This window comes from Penicillium solitum (assembly GCF_028829755.1).
Source record: "Penicillium solitum strain IBT 25940 chromosome Unknown utg000008l_segment0_segment0, whole genome shotgun sequence".
Classification (NCBI taxonomy): Eukaryota; Fungi; Ascomycota; class Eurotiomycetes; order Eurotiales; family Aspergillaceae; genus Penicillium; species Penicillium solitum.
Window position 1 is genome coordinate 3,137,388 of NW_027072127.1, and position 17,908 is coordinate 3,155,295.

General features: G+C 50.1%; 7 protein-coding genes across 7 annotated transcripts; 5 read left to right on the forward strand and 2 right to left on the reverse strand.

Annotated features, from left to right (window-relative positions):
- Positions 1 to 1,074: 1,074 nt before the first annotated feature.
- On the forward strand, positions 1,075 to 2,723 carry N7455_010488 (ATP-grasp domain-containing protein; the record flags this gene model as incomplete). Its single annotated transcript, XM_040954830.2, has 2 exons — positions 1,075 to 1,078; positions 1,138 to 2,723. 2 exons carry the CDS (start codon positions 1,075 to 1,077, stop codon positions 2,721 to 2,723), a joined length of 1,590 nt encoding a protein of 529 aa, XP_040814623.2.
- Positions 2,724 to 2,753: 30 nt separating this feature from the next.
- N7455_010489 (uncharacterized protein) lies at positions 2,754 to 3,053 on the forward strand (the record flags this gene model as incomplete). Its single annotated transcript, XM_065606467.1, has 1 exon — positions 2,754 to 3,053. The coding sequence occupies one exon, from the start codon at positions 2,754 to 2,756 to the stop codon at positions 3,051 to 3,053; it is 300 nt and encodes a 99-aa protein (XP_065460430.1).
- A 662-nt stretch (positions 3,054 to 3,715) lies between these two features.
- N7455_010490 (aspartate aminotransferase family protein) lies at positions 3,716 to 5,068 on the forward strand (the record flags this gene model as incomplete). The annotated part of the gene is made up of 1 exon (XM_040954956.2): positions 3,716 to 5,068. One exon carries the CDS (start codon positions 3,716 to 3,718, stop codon positions 5,066 to 5,068), a length of 1,353 nt encoding a protein of 450 aa, XP_040814527.2.
- A 384-nt stretch (positions 5,069 to 5,452) lies between these two features.
- On the forward strand, positions 5,453 to 6,293 carry N7455_010491 (uncharacterized protein; the record flags this gene model as incomplete). Its single annotated transcript, XM_040954989.2, has 2 exons — positions 5,453 to 5,711; positions 5,767 to 6,293. 2 exons carry the CDS (start codon positions 5,453 to 5,455, stop codon positions 6,291 to 6,293), a joined length of 786 nt encoding a protein of 261 aa, XP_040814766.2.
- A 1,492-nt stretch (positions 6,294 to 7,785) lies between these two features.
- On the forward strand, positions 7,786 to 10,165 carry N7455_010492 (GMC family oxidoreductase; the record flags this gene model as incomplete). Its single annotated transcript, XM_040954948.2, has 7 exons — positions 7,786 to 8,014; positions 8,071 to 8,196; positions 8,256 to 8,499; positions 8,553 to 9,015; positions 9,069 to 9,140; positions 9,192 to 9,558; positions 9,618 to 10,165. 7 exons carry the CDS (start codon positions 7,786 to 7,788, stop codon positions 10,163 to 10,165), a joined length of 2,049 nt encoding a protein of 682 aa, XP_040814593.2.
- Positions 10,166 to 10,403: 238 nt separating this feature from the next.
- On the reverse strand, positions 10,404 to 11,592 carry N7455_010493 (CaiB/BaiF CoA transferase family protein; the record flags this gene model as incomplete). The annotated part of the gene is made up of 2 exons (XM_040954880.2): positions 10,404 to 11,485; positions 11,541 to 11,592. The coding sequence occupies 2 exons, from the start codon at positions 11,590 to 11,592 to the stop codon at positions 10,404 to 10,406; spliced, it is 1,134 nt and encodes a 377-aa protein (XP_040814688.1).
- A 1,073-nt stretch (positions 11,593 to 12,665) lies between these two features.
- chiA1 (class III chitinase ChiA1) lies at positions 12,666 to 16,137 on the reverse strand (the record flags this gene model as incomplete). Its single annotated transcript, XM_040955016.2, has 2 exons — positions 15,387 to 16,137; positions 12,666 to 15,328 (listed from the first exon to the last, which is right to left on the reverse strand). Exons 1-2 carry the CDS (start codon positions 15,934 to 15,936, stop codon positions 12,666 to 12,668), a joined length of 3,213 nt encoding a protein of 1,070 aa, XP_040814609.2. The 5' UTR covers positions 15,937 to 16,137.
- Between the last annotated feature and the right edge of the window lie 1,771 nt (positions 16,138 to 17,908).

Genomic DNA, 17,908 nt, shown 5'->3' on the forward strand with positions numbered 1-17,908 from the left:
AAAACACCATAACTTTTACTAGAATATGCTTTAGCGCATTTATTAAAAGAATGTCCTTTCTGATTACACCCAGAAAGGTAATCTGACGACATACACGGGGTAAAACAGGTGGGCTCTTCTGGGCGTACAAAAGCTTCATTTTTTAGACTTGCGCATACGCCAGCAGAATCGGAGTACTTTGATTATTAAGGCATGTGTAATAATAATTCAGGTATTTTAATTTTTCTGCCGTTCTAATTTAAGGCATTCAGATATAAAATCCCCCCCCCCCCCCAAAAAAAGGATTTGAACCCTGGCCCCTGTACGGAGTACGTCTTCGTACCCCAACCTAGCGCACCTGGGTGCAACGGGTCCCCGCGGCTGTTTGCATCTCATGAAGGAGGCCGTCATCCCATAAAATGACATGAGAACCGCTCGGCCATGGTGAGTAGCAAAATAAGCCCAACGGAGCAACCACTTTGCACAAGATTTCCTTGTCATCGCCATTTTCCCGCTCTTGTGCGACAGGCTGTTGTCGATTGTAGTACTCTCGACGATGCACTCTTCCACCTTTTCAGGACAAACGCCGGGCTCTGGATCGTCTGCTTCATCCGACAGACTGGTCATTTTCCGCTAGTCTTGTTTTAATGAACGAAAAAAAAGATTCAATGTTGTTTTAGATGGTAGAAAAACGAAAGCTGAAATGGGCAAGGAAAACAAACAGTCCGAAGTGAGTAAAATAGGAAAAGACACAGACCTATGGGTATTATTATGAATAATAATAAATAAGAGATAAGGAGAAATCCTTCTACGAACATTGAAAATAAAGGGAAATGGTCTAGTTAGGGACCAGGGTCAGTATTGGTGACCGCGTTAGTGTCTCGGAGTAACCAGGAGATCCGATCGAGCTTACAGGGTATAAGCACCCTAAATATTACAAAGTGAGTCATCTCTCCCCCTAGCATCTTTAGACCTGAACAGCTAATATATATACCCAAACAATTCATTTCAATTGAACTTGGTTGTAGAGCTTGTTCGCGGCTAAAGGTGGGAGGCATTTTCTTTCCACAATCGAAAACAGCAAGAAAACCAAATATGGGTAAGAGCCTAAGTCATTGAAATACGTATTCCAAATCATTAACCTGGTGGGTCAAGCAGGCTCGAACGACACGAAATGGGCATGGAAACTCAACGCATTGCCGGAGGAGACTGGCACCCTAGTCATAAACATATACCCGAACAATACCTCCGAAGCTCCCATCTCGACTAAGTGTTCTGCTCCATGTGAAGCTACGCAGTTTCTACAGGATCACATTCCCGAGGGAAACGGTGTAGTCAAACTCCTGCTACCATTGCAGTCTGGATATGTAGTCCAATCCGACTTTCTTGACCGGCGCATGGCCGACTGTCTGGATGTCGCCAAGGTCCAAGGCTTTGTCACGCCAGGACAATACATCGAAGGCTGCACTACCGAAGCATACCATAATATGAGCCTCGCGAGCTTGCTTCCGTACTGTTACGGAGCAATCGTGGTACAAAATGACAGCTCATCTTCCGTTACAACCAAGTCTGCAGCACTCAACGACGAATTGATAAAACGGCTGTCTTTCTCTTGGATCACAACAAACCCCATACCTCGAAAGCGTCTGGCACTTGTTGGAGCTGGTTCCTTGGCCAAGGGACAAGGTTACTTGTTCGCCGCTGCCTCACTGAACATAGTAATGGTCGTGTTTGATGATTCCAGTCACTGGCTGTCTGATGACGCATATAGCCACCTTCGCGAAGAATTCGTGCCGCTAGACATGACTGTGAATGTGGACATGGCCGACCGCATTGCAGCGGCGTTGAAGGAATATCAACATAGCCGGGAAGAGAAACACATTGATGGTGTGATAAGTGTCGATGAGCACCTTCATACCATCATTGCCCATACAGCCACACAGTTGGGCCTCAAAACCTCCCCTCCAGAGTCTGTGGGCTTGGCCCAGAACAAATTCAAAACGCGCCAGCTCAACACAAACATCTTCTGCCGACTTGTCCGCTCTCCAGACGATCTAGAGAAGATGCTCTCCGAGGACGGACCACAGCTTGCCTACCCCCTCATCATTAAACCTTCCAAGGGTTGGTCTTCTGAGGGCGTCTGGAAAGTAGCCAACGAACAGGAACTGCGTGAAAAGGTGCCTTTGCTATGGCGGGAATCTTTTGCCGCCTGGCATGGCAACGAAGTTGTCATCGAGACGTATATCGATGGCCTCGAAATCGACGCAGATATGGTTCTTGCTGATGGCGAGATTGTCTTCTTCGAGGTTAACGACGACTTCCCCAGTGCTGGAGATTACGAGAACAATGAAAGCGGTGCCCGCGTACAAAACTTTGTCGAGACATCAAACATGCTACCGTCAGTTCTCCCTCCGCATGAGCTTGAGTCGGTGCAGCAAAGATTGCACGAGCTTGCCCTAGCCGCTGGTTTTAGAGATGCCGTGCTGCATATCGAGGCCAAGCTGCGCAATTCGAGCTGCCACTACGCCAAGACGGATTCTGACTTGGATGGACTTGTCGACCCCCAGCTCAAAACACCAGTAACCACGACATCACAGCCAAAGGATATCTTCCTCCTCGAAATCAATCCCCGTGCACCAGGTTGCCAAGAGGTCGAAGCTACCGCACATACATATGGCGTGTCGTATTACAGCATCTCCCTTCTAAACGCCTTAGCCGATAAAGAGCGCATCATGTCCTTGTGAAAACCCTTCCTGGGTGGGCCCCAATACCACATGCAGATACTATTCTTCTCAGCTCAGAAGGGAGGCGTATACAAATTTGGCGATATTTGCACAACGGTGTTGCAATCAGACCCGAAAGCCTCTGGGCAAGAACAGGAGCTCGGTGCTCATGTTGTCAAATGTGCCAATCTCATGGAAGACGGTGAGGAGGTTCTTGATCCTAGTACGGGACAAGTCTATGGCAACTTTATTGCCTTTTTCCTGGGTATTTCGCGCACGAGCCGCAAGGAAGCGATGCGTATTGGGCGGGAGACTGAGCGCCGGGTTAGGGATCACACGGATGGTTTCTGAAGTTTTTCTTTTTTTGTGACGAGGATAAGGAATTAAAAGTACAATTAGCGGCCTATACTTCATAGGGTACCTTCACGGCTGTGACTGGAAGGTCTAAGGGCTTCAACAGCTCCGACACGTTATATATATCATTAGACTGTATGCAGAATTCATGCATATTAGGACTCATGTACTGTTGAATTAAGTGTTGCCGGAATTTACATAACTTCCGACAAGTATTCATGCCCTCTTATCAGTTGAAGGCAACTGCTCACAGTATTTTGTATTCTCAGTGAAGTGTACGGCCTTCTATCGAAGTTGAAGTTATTTAAATAGCACGGTAAAATGATATTTTCCGATTAGTACATCTTAAGAAACCTCGATTTAATGAATATTTACCTGTCAATTATTTAGAAACCGAGTTTACTGTAGTTCCCAGCTGAGTTATTGGAGCCAAGACGTTGTGATGCGCTGTTGGCCGCGGCTCCGCGGCCAAGATAAGGAGAAAGTACATCCTTGTAACCCATCAATGAGGGGAATGAAGAGACAATGATAACAAACTTAAGAAGACCATGACTCCCCAGAAATAGATTAGAAGTACTCAGACACAATCATCTTATTCATCATCCGCAAACCCCAACATTGCCCTTGGACTCACCATAGGAGAACCCACAGTCGCAATTATGCCCCAAAAGAATAACAACAATTCTATCTTGTACACCGATGTCAACCAAGAAGAGCTTCAGGCCAAAACATCAAAGTACCTCCTCAACTATGGTACCAAGTTCAACAAAGACGTGATCTGTGGCAGCAGAGGGCTCTATGTATACACAGCCTCAGGACACAAAGTGCTAGACTTCACATCCGGACAAATGTCCTGCTTGCTCGGTCACGGACACCCAGAGATCGTACAGACAATCACCGACCACGCAGCCTCCCTAGACCATCTCTTCTCAGGCATGGTATCACCCCCAGTGGTCAGCCTAGGCGAACGTCTGTGCGATCTTTTGCCAACCGGCCTCGACAAAGCCTTCTTCCTCTCCACCGGCGGCGAGAGCAACGAAGCAGCCATAAAGATGGCCAAGGTATACACTGGAAAGTTCGAAATCGTCGGACTAGGCGGTAGCTGGCATGGCGTGACAGCGCAGGCACTCGGTGCACAATACCACTTCGGTCGCAAAGGCCAAGGCCCACTGATGCCGGGCATGCTGATGCTCCCATCACCGAATGCATACCGCTCTATCTTCCGCCGCGCAGATGGATCCTATGACTGGGAAACAGAGATGGCATACGGCTGGCGCATGATCGATATGCAATCTTGCGGATCGCTGGCCGCTTGCATTGTGGAGTGCATCCAGTCATCGGCTGGCATGCACGTCCTACCACAAGGGTACCTCGCAGCTCTGAAAAAGGAGTGCGAAAAGCGGGGAATGCTTCTGATCGTCGACGAAGCGCAGACGGGAGTCGGTCGGTGTGGCGATCTAATGGCTTTCAATCATGAAGGTGTCGTTCCTGATATCCTCACGCTTAGCAAGACGCTAGGAAATGGCCTGCCGCTCAGCGCTGTCGTTACTAGTGCTGAGATCGAACGCGTGTGCATCGAGCGGGACTTCTGCTTCTACACGACTCATGTTAATGATCCGCTGCCTGCTGCTGTGGGCGACAAAGTGCTTGAGATCGTGGTGCGTGATGGGCTAGTTGAGCACTCTCGTTCTATGGGTAAAGTACTCCACGACCGACTAAATGCGCTGAAGGAGAAGTATGGTTGTATCGGAGATGTCCGTGGACGTGGACTTATGGCTGGGGTTGAGATTGTTGAGGATCGGGAGACCAAGACGCCCGCGCTAGCTTTGGGTAAGGCGATCGGGGATCGGGCTTATGATTTAGGCTTGTGGGCCAATCTCAGTAGCCATCCTAGCTTTGGGGGTGCCTTTCGCATAGCCCCACCGATCACTATCACTGAGGAACAGCTGGTTAGTGGCTTGGGTATACTGGAGGAGGCATTTGCAACGACCCCTGGGACTATGCCTGTGTGATAAAAAACTGGTTATTAGCGGCAGGTTTAATTTTCTAATTATATTCTGTTTGTTGTGTTTTTCTTTCTGTAGCCTCCGGTCTCTGGAGTGATTCCATCCTTCTAGCTACAACACCAATAAGGAGGAAAATATCTGGAAGAAAGATATCTGAAAAGATATTTGAAAAGTCAGCCAAAAGAAAAAGTATGGGGAAAAGAACATAAGACCTATACTGAATGACCTCATACTTATCTATATAGTGTTCTTGTCCAATTTGGGCTTCGGCCAATGCACTTTCCCCTGTGACGGAACTCAAAGTATGAAGTGCCCTTCGACTTCTACTTGAACCAACAGCCCTTTCCTTTCCGCATCAAGGAATCTCATCTTCTTTTATATCATATCAAAATGCCGCCCCTAGCCAACAGCCCGAAGGCTTGGAAAAGCTGGTGGGACCGACTCTATAAGCTATCAACAGCGCGCGATATCAGTACGATCGAATTAAAAAACTTCATCAACGACCCCCCCGTTGAGCTTGAACTGCCCAAGATCGCGGCAGCGGATATGACTTCGACCGATGTAAAAAGGTCTTTTGGCCTCAGCGAAGTTCAGGGCTACGAAACCTGGCAAATTCCGCGTTCCTTGATTCGCATCCGGCCAGATTTTGGTACTTAAGACATCGTCCGTTCCAATTTATTATACTGATTAGTACATATCTATAGAAACCTGGCTCAACATGCCCTCAAAGCCCGCCGAAGCTTCATCGGGTTGCAAAATAGATGCCCTACTTTTCAGGATTTGCGAGGATCTGACGACTAATGGGCTTTTGGATGGTCCGAAGGTTACGTGTGCTCACCACTTTGAGATATCGCTTGAATGGGGACCAATTACCTACCACAACAAACAGTATAAATGTGTAGGGACAGCGGACTACGGCATATTCTTTGGTGAGCAAGATCACATGGCTTGCCATCTGATCGCACTAGATGCCGAGCAGAACCACGAAGGGCAGCTTTTAGCATACATGGCAATGGTCCGGGCTAAGCGGAAGGCCCACGGAGAACCGGATAGTACCGTTTGGGGCGTCCGTACTGATGGTCAGTGGTTTTGGTTTTCTCGACTGAACAATGAAGGGAAATGGTCTATTGTGGACTATCGAGTTCATCGGGATGGCTGGAGGGACATCGTCAATGTGATGGCATATATGGTGTTACAAGGGCACCGGAATGCGGCGTCTGCATTACGGTGAAGTGGTCGAAAGACTGTGAGGCAATCGTCTCTCATCCGAGGCACCACGAATCCCCTCTATCAACCTCCAACCTACCAATTCTCAAGACGATATTGATGAGAACTCAAACTTTGGTGTTGCTTATGGTTCACCTTGGCTTTTGTGTCTACACTCCAGGGCACTTTGGATTAATCTCCTTCTATTACTAGTTACCTCTATACGGTACACGATAAGTGAATGGCTATTACGAACTTGGTTGTATATCATACAACAAGAATAGTCGCGTTTGCGGCCTTATTACGTCTTTTTTGGTAGTCTTTTTTGGTAGTCTTTTTTGGTAGTCTTTTTAGATGTCCCTTATTGGCGTTGTATTCAAGTATAATAGAACACAGGCGTTGAAAACAGTTAAAATGTACAAACCAGGTTTTCTATGTCTTGACATTGGATCGAGGAATTGAGGGGATTGAAATTTTCATACGACTAATGTATCACTTCAATACGGAGTAGTTTTGCCACAATGGCTAGTGGAAATCGATAGTCTCTTCAAAAGGGATCGAACCAAACAAGCTTCTCCTAAAGTTGTCCGATTTTGCCGAGGTGGCTAATCACAAGGCGGGACCTGGTGAGATCGGGTTAGCGATTTAGCGGAAGGTAAATAAATTGCAGACAAGAGATTAACCCTAACACCCCACTCTCTGAGATCATTCTAAATCAATATTACATGATAACTGTCAATGGATAGCATGCAAATCAGAATCGATCCCTGTTTCGTCATATGAATGTTTCACTTCACGCCCATGGAAATCTAGACACTTCTAGTGGGTTTTGTTCTAGATTTCTAGAGACACACCCTTATCGTGGCTGGCTACTGGCCGCGTTCTAATTGCGATCATCTAGCAAACAGCCTATCAGATCCTTTTGTGAGACCCACCTTTGATGAGCACTTTGTTAGTGGAGAGAATCCCGGTCAATCATTGGCTCGGGGCTTTTGGTCGGTGCATAGCAACCATGCGGTCAACACCTCGTTGGAGCCATGCGATCATCAGAGTTGATGTGTTGTCTGTGATAACGCAATCATATATATTTATTGATATTGGGTTGAAACGACTGAAAACATATGTGGATCAGAGATTAAACATGGTTGAATTGCAAGAAAAATCTGATTGTCTTGGACATTTCCAGGAACAAGCGATAGGAAACATGGAACGAGTGACGGGTAGAAAGACCAGTTCCAAGAAAACAAAGTTGATTTATTGGAAAAGACCATGTGGAGCAACAGGAACCAAGATCTTATTTGCAGAAGCCCAATATTGACCCACTTGGCTAACGCGATTGAGGCTTCAGGATGTGCTTATCTGGGATCATCGTGCGTAAAATTCAGAATCGCTAAAGCTCAATACAAGGTTTTTCAAAGGTCTTACTCCACAGGCTTAAGCCTGTTTACCGTGATGGGATTTTTATATATGAGATCCACCTTTCCACCTCTCGACAATCTGCGTCACACACCCTCACAATGCGACCTAGTCTGTCCGTTACCCAGATCGTAGGCGCAAGCCTAGTCGCGAACCAATTTGCGAACGCCTTATCACCGCGCACGACAATTGATGATGCTTATGACTTTGTGATTGTGGGAGGAGGTCAAGCTGGACTGGTGTTGGGGGCTCGTCTTTCGGAGGATAAAAATCACACTGTACTCGTTCTTGAGTCGGGCGGAAATGGAGACGATTATCGCAAGCGCATAGGTGCGTTCAACTATTTGATCGCGCAGAGTCAAGCGACCTTTCTGACGCAAATACAGATACACCGGCATATTCTTATTTCGACTCTTTATGGACAACGCCTTTGAATTGGGATTTCTACACTGTTACGCAACCTAATGCAGGCGATCGCGAGATTAATTGGCCTCGTGGCAAGGTCCTTGGAGGTTTGTACAGGCTTCATATTTGACAGAACAAGGAGCAGAAAATTAACACTGAGATATAGGTAGTTCCGCCATCAATGGGCTGTATATGACCCGTCCGGGTGAAGATGAAATCAATGCTTGGAAAGATATGCTCGGAGATATGGATGGTGCTGATAACTGGTCGTGGGACTCATTCTTCGCTGCTATGAAGAAGAGCGAGACTTTCACTCCTCCAGTTGATGATGTGATTGACGAGGCTGGAATCGTCTGGAATGCGTCAAATCACGGCACCAACGGGCCGATCCATACATCATACCCCGACTAGTATGTCAAACCCTGTTCTCTAGAATTGACCGATAGGGCTAACACATTCCTAGCACATTCCCCGAAGTGGGCGACTGGTTAACGTCACTACAAGCTATGGGAATTGATATTTCTGCCAATATGTACGGAGGCGAAAACCTGGGCGCTGACGTCTCAACATCCTGCATCAACCCTTCAAATTGGACGCGGTCCTACAGTCGTTCTGGTTATCTCGATCCGCTTGCAGACCGTGGCAACTACGATGTATTGGCGAATGCGCATGTGACTCGCCTCGTTTTCGACAACTCTACATCTTCCGGGAAGAAAACAGCAGGTGCTGTTGAATACACAACTGATAGCGGATCAACGAAACTGAAGGTTAAGGTTAACAAGGAAGTCATCCTTGCGGGCGGCACTATCGGCAGCCCGGCTGTATTGCTCCACAGCGGTGTCGGCCCTAAAGATGTCCTCTCTGACGCTGGTGTTGACCTTGTATCTGAACTTCCTGGTGTCGGTCAACACCTTCAAGACCATTTTGTGAGTGCGCTTCTTATCCATAAGATGAGCATGTAACTGACATTGTTACACAGAGTGCCACAGTGAAATGGAGCACAAATGTGGACACCGCAGGTTCCATCTTTTATAACAACGGCAAAGATAAGGTGCGTCCTGTGTATCCTTCATCCACCAAGCCCGTATGCTAATTCCCGCAGAATGATTCCAAGTTCCTCACTTATATCGATTCCGCCGTTGCATACGTGAACTCTACCGCTATGTACGGTAGTAAGGTTGATGAGTATGAGTCGAAATTCCTCGCTTCAATCGATCAGTATGCGCCAAACACGACCTACGACGATGGCGTCGTCACCGGCTACACGGCAATCTGTAACACAACGTCGAAGATCTTCGAAACCCCGACAGGTCAAATCGAGCTTCTGTTCATGAACAGCGATGCAAACGGCGATATCGGCATCACAGCTGCCCTCCAACACCCATTCAGCCACGGCCGTATCTACATCAACTCCTCGAACCCGATGGACTTCCCTGTCATTGACCCGAACTACCTGGACAACCCAGCTGGTGTGTACTCCCTGCAACCGACCTCCAATCAAGACTCTCCAATGCTGACAATAACGCAGACGCCGAGATCCTCCTTGCAGGTATCAAACTCGCCCGTCAACTAGGCCAAACCAGCCCGATGAGCAAAGTCCTCACAGACGAAACCACCCCGGGCTCAAGCGTGCAGAGCGACGACGACTGGATAGAATGGCTACGCAAGTCAGCCAGCACGGAGTTCCACCCGTCCTCGTCGTGCGCAATGCTACCCGAGAAGCAGGGTGGTGTGGTTGACGCCAATCTGCTCGTATACGGTCTTTCAAATGTGCGCGTTGCAGATGCCAGTGTCATCCCCATCGCCTTGTCTACGCACTTGATGTCCTCGACATACGGCGTCGCTGAGCAAGCCAGCGATATCATTCGCCAATACTACAACTTGCCAACCAAGCCCGAGCCGGCTTTCAGCGGGTCGACTGCGACAGCTTCCAGCACCGTGGCTGCCGCGAAGAAGAGTGGTACTGCGAAGAGCAATGGCAGTCCCGCTGGTCATGGCGGCGCTGCTTTCTCGCTTGTGTGGACTTCTCTTCTTGTTTCTGTACATGCTGTTGTTGGCTATAGCCTCTATCTCTAGGCTGGTGTTTGCGTTTGGCGGTAATAATAATGATAATCCGTGCTGGTTGGAATCCAGCGTTAGTATTTATGAAGTTCAATGTCTGCGATGTGTTGGATATCTCGGAAGTGTTTCTTTGTAATGATAGATACCTGCCTCGTTAAAGTCTGATACATAGTCTAAATCATCTTGAACATATACATTTGACTATGTACTAAAGGTTTAATATAAAGGCTTTCCATGCATCATGTCAAAGACCTCAAATCTTTGACTTCCCATTCACAACCACAAAAGCCCCATCCTCCCTAACCTCAAAGTCCTTACCATGTTCCCACCCGACCCACTCCCTAAGCGTATCAACACCCCCATCCCCAGGCAACATTCCACCACCCGTCCACCCACCCTTATCCGCCAGAATCGGCGCCGCAGGCGTACTAACCAGATGTACCACAGGCCGCTGCTCATACCCATCCTCCTCAAGCTCACCCTGCTCCAAAACAGGCGTAGCACAAGCATCCGTACCATCAAAAACAGCCTCCCACTCCGCACGCGTCTTCTCTTTAAACCTCCTGGTAAAGATCTCCCTCAACGCCGGCCAGTGCTTCCGATCCTCCCTCTTCGGCAGTTCCCCAATGTCAAACCCGAGCCCTCGCACCAACGCCGCATAAAACTGCGGCTCCAAAGCCCCGACCGCAAAATACCGTCCGGCATCCTTAGTCTCATACGTATCATAATACGGACACCCCCCATCGAGCAGATTCTCTCCACGCGGCTCCGCCCACGAAGGAGTCTTCCTCCCCAGTCGCGGGAACGTAGCAAGATACGCCGAGCCATCAACCATATTCGCCTCGACGACCTGGCCGCGTCCCGTATGGGAGCGGGAGATAAGCGCGAGCAGGATCCCCTGGAAACAGACCGCGCCGCCGCCGGCGAAATCGCCGAGGATGTTACCTGGGGCGTGGGGCTTTTCTGCTGCGCGGCCGAGCATGGATAGCACGCCTGAGACGGCGAGGTAGTTTATGTCGTGGCCGGCCATATCTTTGTATTTCCCGTCGCGGCGGAAGCCAGTCATTCGAGCGACGATCAGACGAGGGTTGTGTTTTAGCAGAACTTCTGTTGGGGAGAGGCCGAGGCGTTCGAGGACGCCGGGGCGGAAGGGGTCGATTAGGATGTCGGCTGTTGTGAGGAGGCGGAGGAGGATGTTTAGGGAGGCTTGGTTGCGTAAGTCGAGGGTTATGGAGGTTTTGTTGCGGGTTAGTTGGTCGCCGCTTATGGAGTTGGGTCGGTCTATGCGGAGGACTGAGGCGCCATAGTCGGCTAGGAGGAGGCCTGCGAATGGGCCTGCGGGAGGTTGTTAATTGTGATTATTATGTTTTTTGGGGGGCTAATTACGTACCTGGAGCTAGGCCTGCTAGCTCAATGACTTTGATTCCTTTCAATGGCGACATTTTGTGTATTGCATGGAGACAAGGAAGTTCAAAGGTGAGGTACCTCCAGGGCTGTTAAATACTTTCTCCGCATCCGAGGTCCGATATCAAAATGCGGGGAAATCCGTTGCACCTTGGCACAACCATCCACTTCATAACTTCATACTATTATTATGTATTGTGTATAATTCGAGCTCGACAATAATTAATAATATCTACAACCTACAGAATCAGGGAAAGAAATACAATGACATCTCTAAATTGATAAGCTAAATAGATCGTTGTGTCATTTGAGCTTCGACCAACATCCCTTCCCTCCGTAAGGAAGAGATTTCGAACTTAACCCAACCTGCTTTTTTCCCCCAAAGAAATCTCCTTTATTTCCATCATTCCCGTCCGGATATTACCAAGACTTGGTGGGACCGACTCCAGAGGCTATCAAAGGCGATGTCCCTAGACGAGGATTGGATTGACAACTCTCATCCAAAGTTGCGCTCAATTTCCACAATACTTCTGCACTTTGCATCCTAAATGCGATCATTCACCGAAGTCATCTTCTCCGTCCTAGTCCCGAAAACAGCAAAGATCCCAACAGATGTGAATAACTATTTTGGTCTTGTTGTTGCTACGAGGCAGAATACCTCATACCGTAGGAATGGCATCAGAGGGTTTCAAGGGTATAGAAAAATATGCAATATAGTATTTTTATACAAAGGGCATCTCTGACTATTGTAAATAGTAAAACAAGCAAAAATAAATGAAAAAGAGGTCAGACTCGACAGCGACATCTTGAAATGGATATCATTAGGAGATTGAGAACAAACGGACTCGACCGCTCGCAAAACTTCAATTCAAAGATGCGAGGGTCTCGCCACTACGGGCCAGAGTAAATCACAAAAGAGGCCAAGAGGTATTGAATCACTCCAGAGACTGGAGATCGGAGAAAAGAGAATATATAATAAAGACAATATCGTAAAGAAAGAAGAAGAAGCAACCAGTCGCTAGAAAGTACCGGTTCTTCTTGAGATCAGCATCGTGAGATCAATCATGTCGCGTAGATGATGAGATCATGCTGTCCAGGCAAGTGGGCAGCTTCACAGCATCATGAACATGGAAAGAGCGACGGCGAGGACGCCACCGAAGAAGCCGGTCACGTTGGAACGCGAGGCCGCACCAGTGTAGACCGGGGACACGCCCACGGGGTTGCCGGTGGGCTCTGCGATTGTGCCCGCAGCGGTGGTCTCGACGGTGGGCACGGCAGTGCGCGAGGGCGAGGGGTGGAACACAATGCTGGACGACGGTCTACCGGCGTGGAAGTCTCCGGCTCCATTGCTGGGGACGGGCTTGGAGGAAGGAGATGGCACCACGGGGGCGACCCCAGGCACTGTAGCCTCGCCGGTAGAACCAGGGCCAGAGCCAGAACCGGGGTTGGATCCGGAGCCAGCACCAGAGCTAGAGCCGTTTCCAGAAGAGCCGGAGCCGGAGCCGGGGTTAGAGCCAGCGCCAGAGCCCTCACCGTTTCCAGAAGAGCCGGAGCCAGCACCGGGAACAATGGCAGTAGCGGTGGGGGCCGGGATGGTGAGGGTTACGGTGCTACCAGTAGGACCACAGTGCTTGCAGAAAGTCTCAGTGGTGGTGTATCCCTCAGGCACCGAAGGGGCAGTGGGCTCCGACACAGCCTCAGTGGTAGTGGTAGCAGTGGCAACGGGCTTGGTGAGGGTCACGGTAGTAGGGGTAGCCGCGCAGTGGGTGCAGACAGTGACGGTAGTAGTCCAGCCTTCAGGGATGTCGGCAGTGGAAGTGGCAGGGCCGGAAGTAGGGGCGGTGATCTCGGCGGTGCCAGTGGCGGTGGCAGTGGCGGGGGAGTTACCAGGGCACCAGGTCTTGGTAATGGTGGTGGTGATGGTGGTGAAGCCAGTTGGGCAGATATCAACATAGGATGTCACGATGATAGTTGTGGTGGTACCCGGAGCCAAAGAGGAAGGCGAGCCAGTGACGGAGGGGGTGGCGGTGATACCAGCGGGAGCCGTGGTGGTCTCACTGCCAGTAGGCTTGGAGCCTCCAGTAGTGTTGTCGCCAGTAGGCTTGGAACCGCCAGTAGTGTTGTCACCGGTAGGCTTGGAACCTCCAGTGGTGTTGTCGCCAGTAGGCTTAGAGCCGCCTGTAGTCTCGACGCCGGTAGGCTTGGAGCCTTCAGTAGTGTTGTCGCCAGTAGGCTTGGAACCGCCAGTGGTGTTGTCGCCGGTAGGCTTGGAGCTTCCAGTAGTCTCATCGCTGGAAGACGGGACACCGGTCGGGATGGCACCTTCGCTAGTGGAAGAAGTGCCAGACTCGGTCGCAGAAGAGACAGGGGTGGCGCTAGAAGAGTGGTCCGAGGCGAGGGGAGTCGAGCTTGGAGCAGTGTGGGTGTGGGTGTGGGCGTGTGTGTGAGAGCCGTGTCCATGTCCATGGCCGTGTCCGTGTCCGTGGCCATGCGAGGTGTGGGTGGGCTTTCCAGTGGCGGAGGGGCGTCCAGATGAAGCGGAACGACTAGGAGTCACAGAGCTGATAGGGATGCTGGAAGAGGCAACAGAGCTGGACGAAGCAACAGAGCTGGACGAAGCGACGGAGGTGGACGAAGCAACGGGGCTGGAAGAAGCAACGGAGCTGGACGAAGCGACGGAGGTGGACGAAGCAACGGGGCTGGAAGAAGCAACGGAGCTGGAAGAAGCAACGGAGCTGGACGAAGCGACGGAGGTGGACGAAGCAACGGGGCTGGAAGAAGCAACGGAGCTGGAAGAAGCAACGGAGCTGGAAGAAGCAACGGAGCTGGACGAAGCGACGGAGGTGGACGAAGCAACGGGGCTGGAAGAAGCAACGGAGCTGGAAGAAGCAACGGAGCTGGACGAAGCGACGGAGCTGGAAGAAGCAACAGAGCTGGACGAAGCGACGGAGGTGGACGAAGCAACAGAGCTGGACGAAGCAACAGAGCTGGACGAAGCAACAGAGCTGGACGAAGCAACAGAGCTGGACGAAGCAACGGAGCTGGACGAAGCAACGGAGCTGGAAGAAGCAACGGAGCTGGACGAAGCAACGGAGCTAGATGAAGCAACCGCGGTGGAAGAAGCAACCGTGGTGGAAGAAGCAACCGAGGTGGACGAAACAACGGAGGTGGAAGAAGCGACCGTGGTGGACGAAGCGACCGTGGTAGAAGTGGTGGAAGGCGGGTGAGTCGAAGACGAAACAGGAGGCACAGTTGAGGAATGGGTCGGGGTAACGGTCGTAGATGTGACAGGGAGAGGAGCACAATCGTACAGGATCTCCTTGATGTGCTCAGTGTAAGTTTCTCCATCGATGACATTGTTGTCACCGGCGGTGGCCTCCCACAGCATAACACCACCGAAGTGCTTGGGGTGCTTGTCCATGTAAGTCTTGACAAGGGGCTTCACCTCGTCGGGGGTCAGGTAGAATCCAGCATTAGCAGCAGCCGTAGAAGCGGGAAGACCGATGAAGAGCTTAGCATTGGGGTTGGCGCTCTTCTCGATGACACCGACCCACTCATCGAAGTTGAACTTGCCCGTGCCGTGGACGTAGTCCGCAGCAGAGCAACCCTGGGTGTTGTAGAACTGAACCCAGAGGAAATCAAAGTACGAGTTGGCAATAGCGTCGCTGAGCTGAGCATCGGGGATGGGGCACTGGGGAGCACCAGAGATGTAGTAGGTTTGCTCGGTGCTCGTGGCGTAATGCTCGCGCAGACGATTGATCATGGCGGCGTATCCTGGATCGGGGTGTTAGAGAGAGTACGGTCAGGAAGTTAGAGGGTTGGGGGAACATACCAACTCCTCCGTTGTACTCGATATCAAAATCGAATCCATCAACTGAGGAAGTGAGGAATGGGCGAGGGTAAATGCCAATCATGGTCTCGGTCCAACCCAATGAGGAAACCGCTGAATTGTAAGGACCGAAGGAGTACCACAGGAAATCCGCGAACCATTCACCGGTGGCATCGTCTGGGAGAGACTGGCTTGTGGCACTACCACCGCCGATGGACAGCAGGACTGTTTTACCGGCAGCCTTGCAGCTGGGGATATCCTGCCAGATCTGGTGGCAGCCACTGAGCAGTTCGCTACCGGGGAAAAAGGTGCCATCACACTGATTGGCAAAGTTGGAACCAGGGAAGTCGCCCACATGTTGGGGGAACTGATTAATGAACCCGATGTTGATGATATCCGAAGTGGTCTGTTCACAGAAATGCTTGAGCCGGGGCTGGTTATCACCTTGTCCATAGTAGACAGCAACATTATTCTTCAGACTGGCATCGACAGCAATAGCAGACGATGCAAAGAGTGACAGGGCCGACGCGGCGGCAAGAAACTTGAACATCATGGCTAGAAATGAATGTAGTAATTATATGCAATAATTAGATGCAACACAAATCGCTGATTAACCCGATAAAAGGAATGACAGGTTAGCTCGCGAACAACGAGAGGACGCAGACAAATATCTGCTCGGGAATTTTCCCAAAGAGCTCAAAATGAGAGTGTTGATAGTCAAAAGAAAATGCAACAACTCCCCGGGGGAAAAGAGACTGAAATACATCGAGCGCCAGCTGGGGGCTGTCCATCTCCGCCCCCTGGAGTAGATGCCGACCTCCGACATAGTGCGCACTAATCAAAAAGGAGAATAGAGCTATCAAAGCGTGGAAATGAGAGTGCATGATATCCGGACGATTCCACGACTCATAGGTCAGTGCCACTCCGAACGCACTCCACCGGTGCAGGGCAACCCAACACAGAGTTGCAATGTGGATTAAAACCTGGATAGTGTGAACACTAGACCCGGGGGCGAACCGGATCTATTCACACCAGCGATGATGCTAACTTCATGGCAACTCAACGTGAAAGTGCCATGGACCGGCTTTTCCGCTGTAGACCGGTGACAGGCCAGACGCAGGTATAATACGGCCACGCAGCCAGTGGCGTAAAAGAGTCACATCCGAGTAAGAAATGAATCAGCCATCAACCATAACAGGCTTTGTTTGGAGAGGGGTATCTGCTGGCCCCGTGCCTATTTCGGCCTACCTCGGTGCAGTAAAATTGCAAGAGCCGCATAAAAGAGGCTAAAAGACCCTAAGGAACTCTAGCCGCATTAGCATGGGGTCATGACTGGAGCAGAGACAGTTAGCTTGATGTGTAAAATGAAATCATAGCCTATCGCTTAGGCACTAGAGCACGGATACCTCGGGGCCCACCGGCCATTGTATGTCGGCTAAATCCGAGAGTTGGATAACATATTGACATAGGAAGGTAGGAGAGTGGAAGGAAAAACTATTCGTTTGACAAGTGTTTGTATCAATGACTCGAAGAGTTAGAGTATACAAGTGAGTGTGACAGAGTAGAGGGATATGGTTTGAGGTCTTGGAGTCATCCAAATCAAGGAGTTCTACACCGGAGACTAAAACTTAATAAGCCTACGCTAAGCCCTCGAGGGGGGCCAATAGAGTGGGACGGACCCCTTCCAGGTACCGCCAATCATAGGTGTCGATCCGGAAAGAAGCCGGATCACCATTTTCTATTTGTTTACAATCACAGCAATCACAGCACTTACGGCACTTTAAGATTGGTGTCTCACTTCATTTCGGATTGATCGCCTCTAGTTCCTTTTGGTTTTTTTACCTAAACTTGTCTTGAAATGCAACCCTGTACAAGGTACAAAGTGCGTTGGACACGTTCTAGCCCACGGCCCCCAAGACTTCCACGTTATATTTTCACTTTTATTTCCCGGTTTATGCAAGGTACCCATGTGTGCTTCGGAGATATGCCCACTCTAAGGGCATGTTTAGGCGACAATAACGCCACTCATCATCCTGCCTGATTGCTCATTATTGAAGCGCTAGCCAACCTTGAAGGTGCGCAATTTACAAATAGAGTAAGGGCACCGGTGAAAATGGAAGCCAGAAACGGCCGCCTTTCCTTTAACATCGAGGAGCGAGCCTCCACCTTGACCCCCTGTACTACCACTACAACATACTCTGCCTAAGTGCACCCACACTATTAGTCATCATCCAGCCCTGCCCAGGTGCCCAGGTGTCGCGATGCCTAGGGTTCTTCCCTACTTCGACGCTTGTTCCCTCCGTTTCCACTGGCGACCAAAACGACACCAAAACTGACTCTCTACAACCGAAATCAAATTTCCTTCCTTTCCGACCAGTCTGATCGAGCCCCTACAAGATACTCTCTCTCTCTCACTCTCTCTCTCTCTCTCTCTCTCTCTCTCTCTCTCTCACTCTCTCGTTGTTCTCATTCGCCATTCTCCAACCCTTCCAGCCGAACTTATCTAGGGGTTTTCCTATACACAT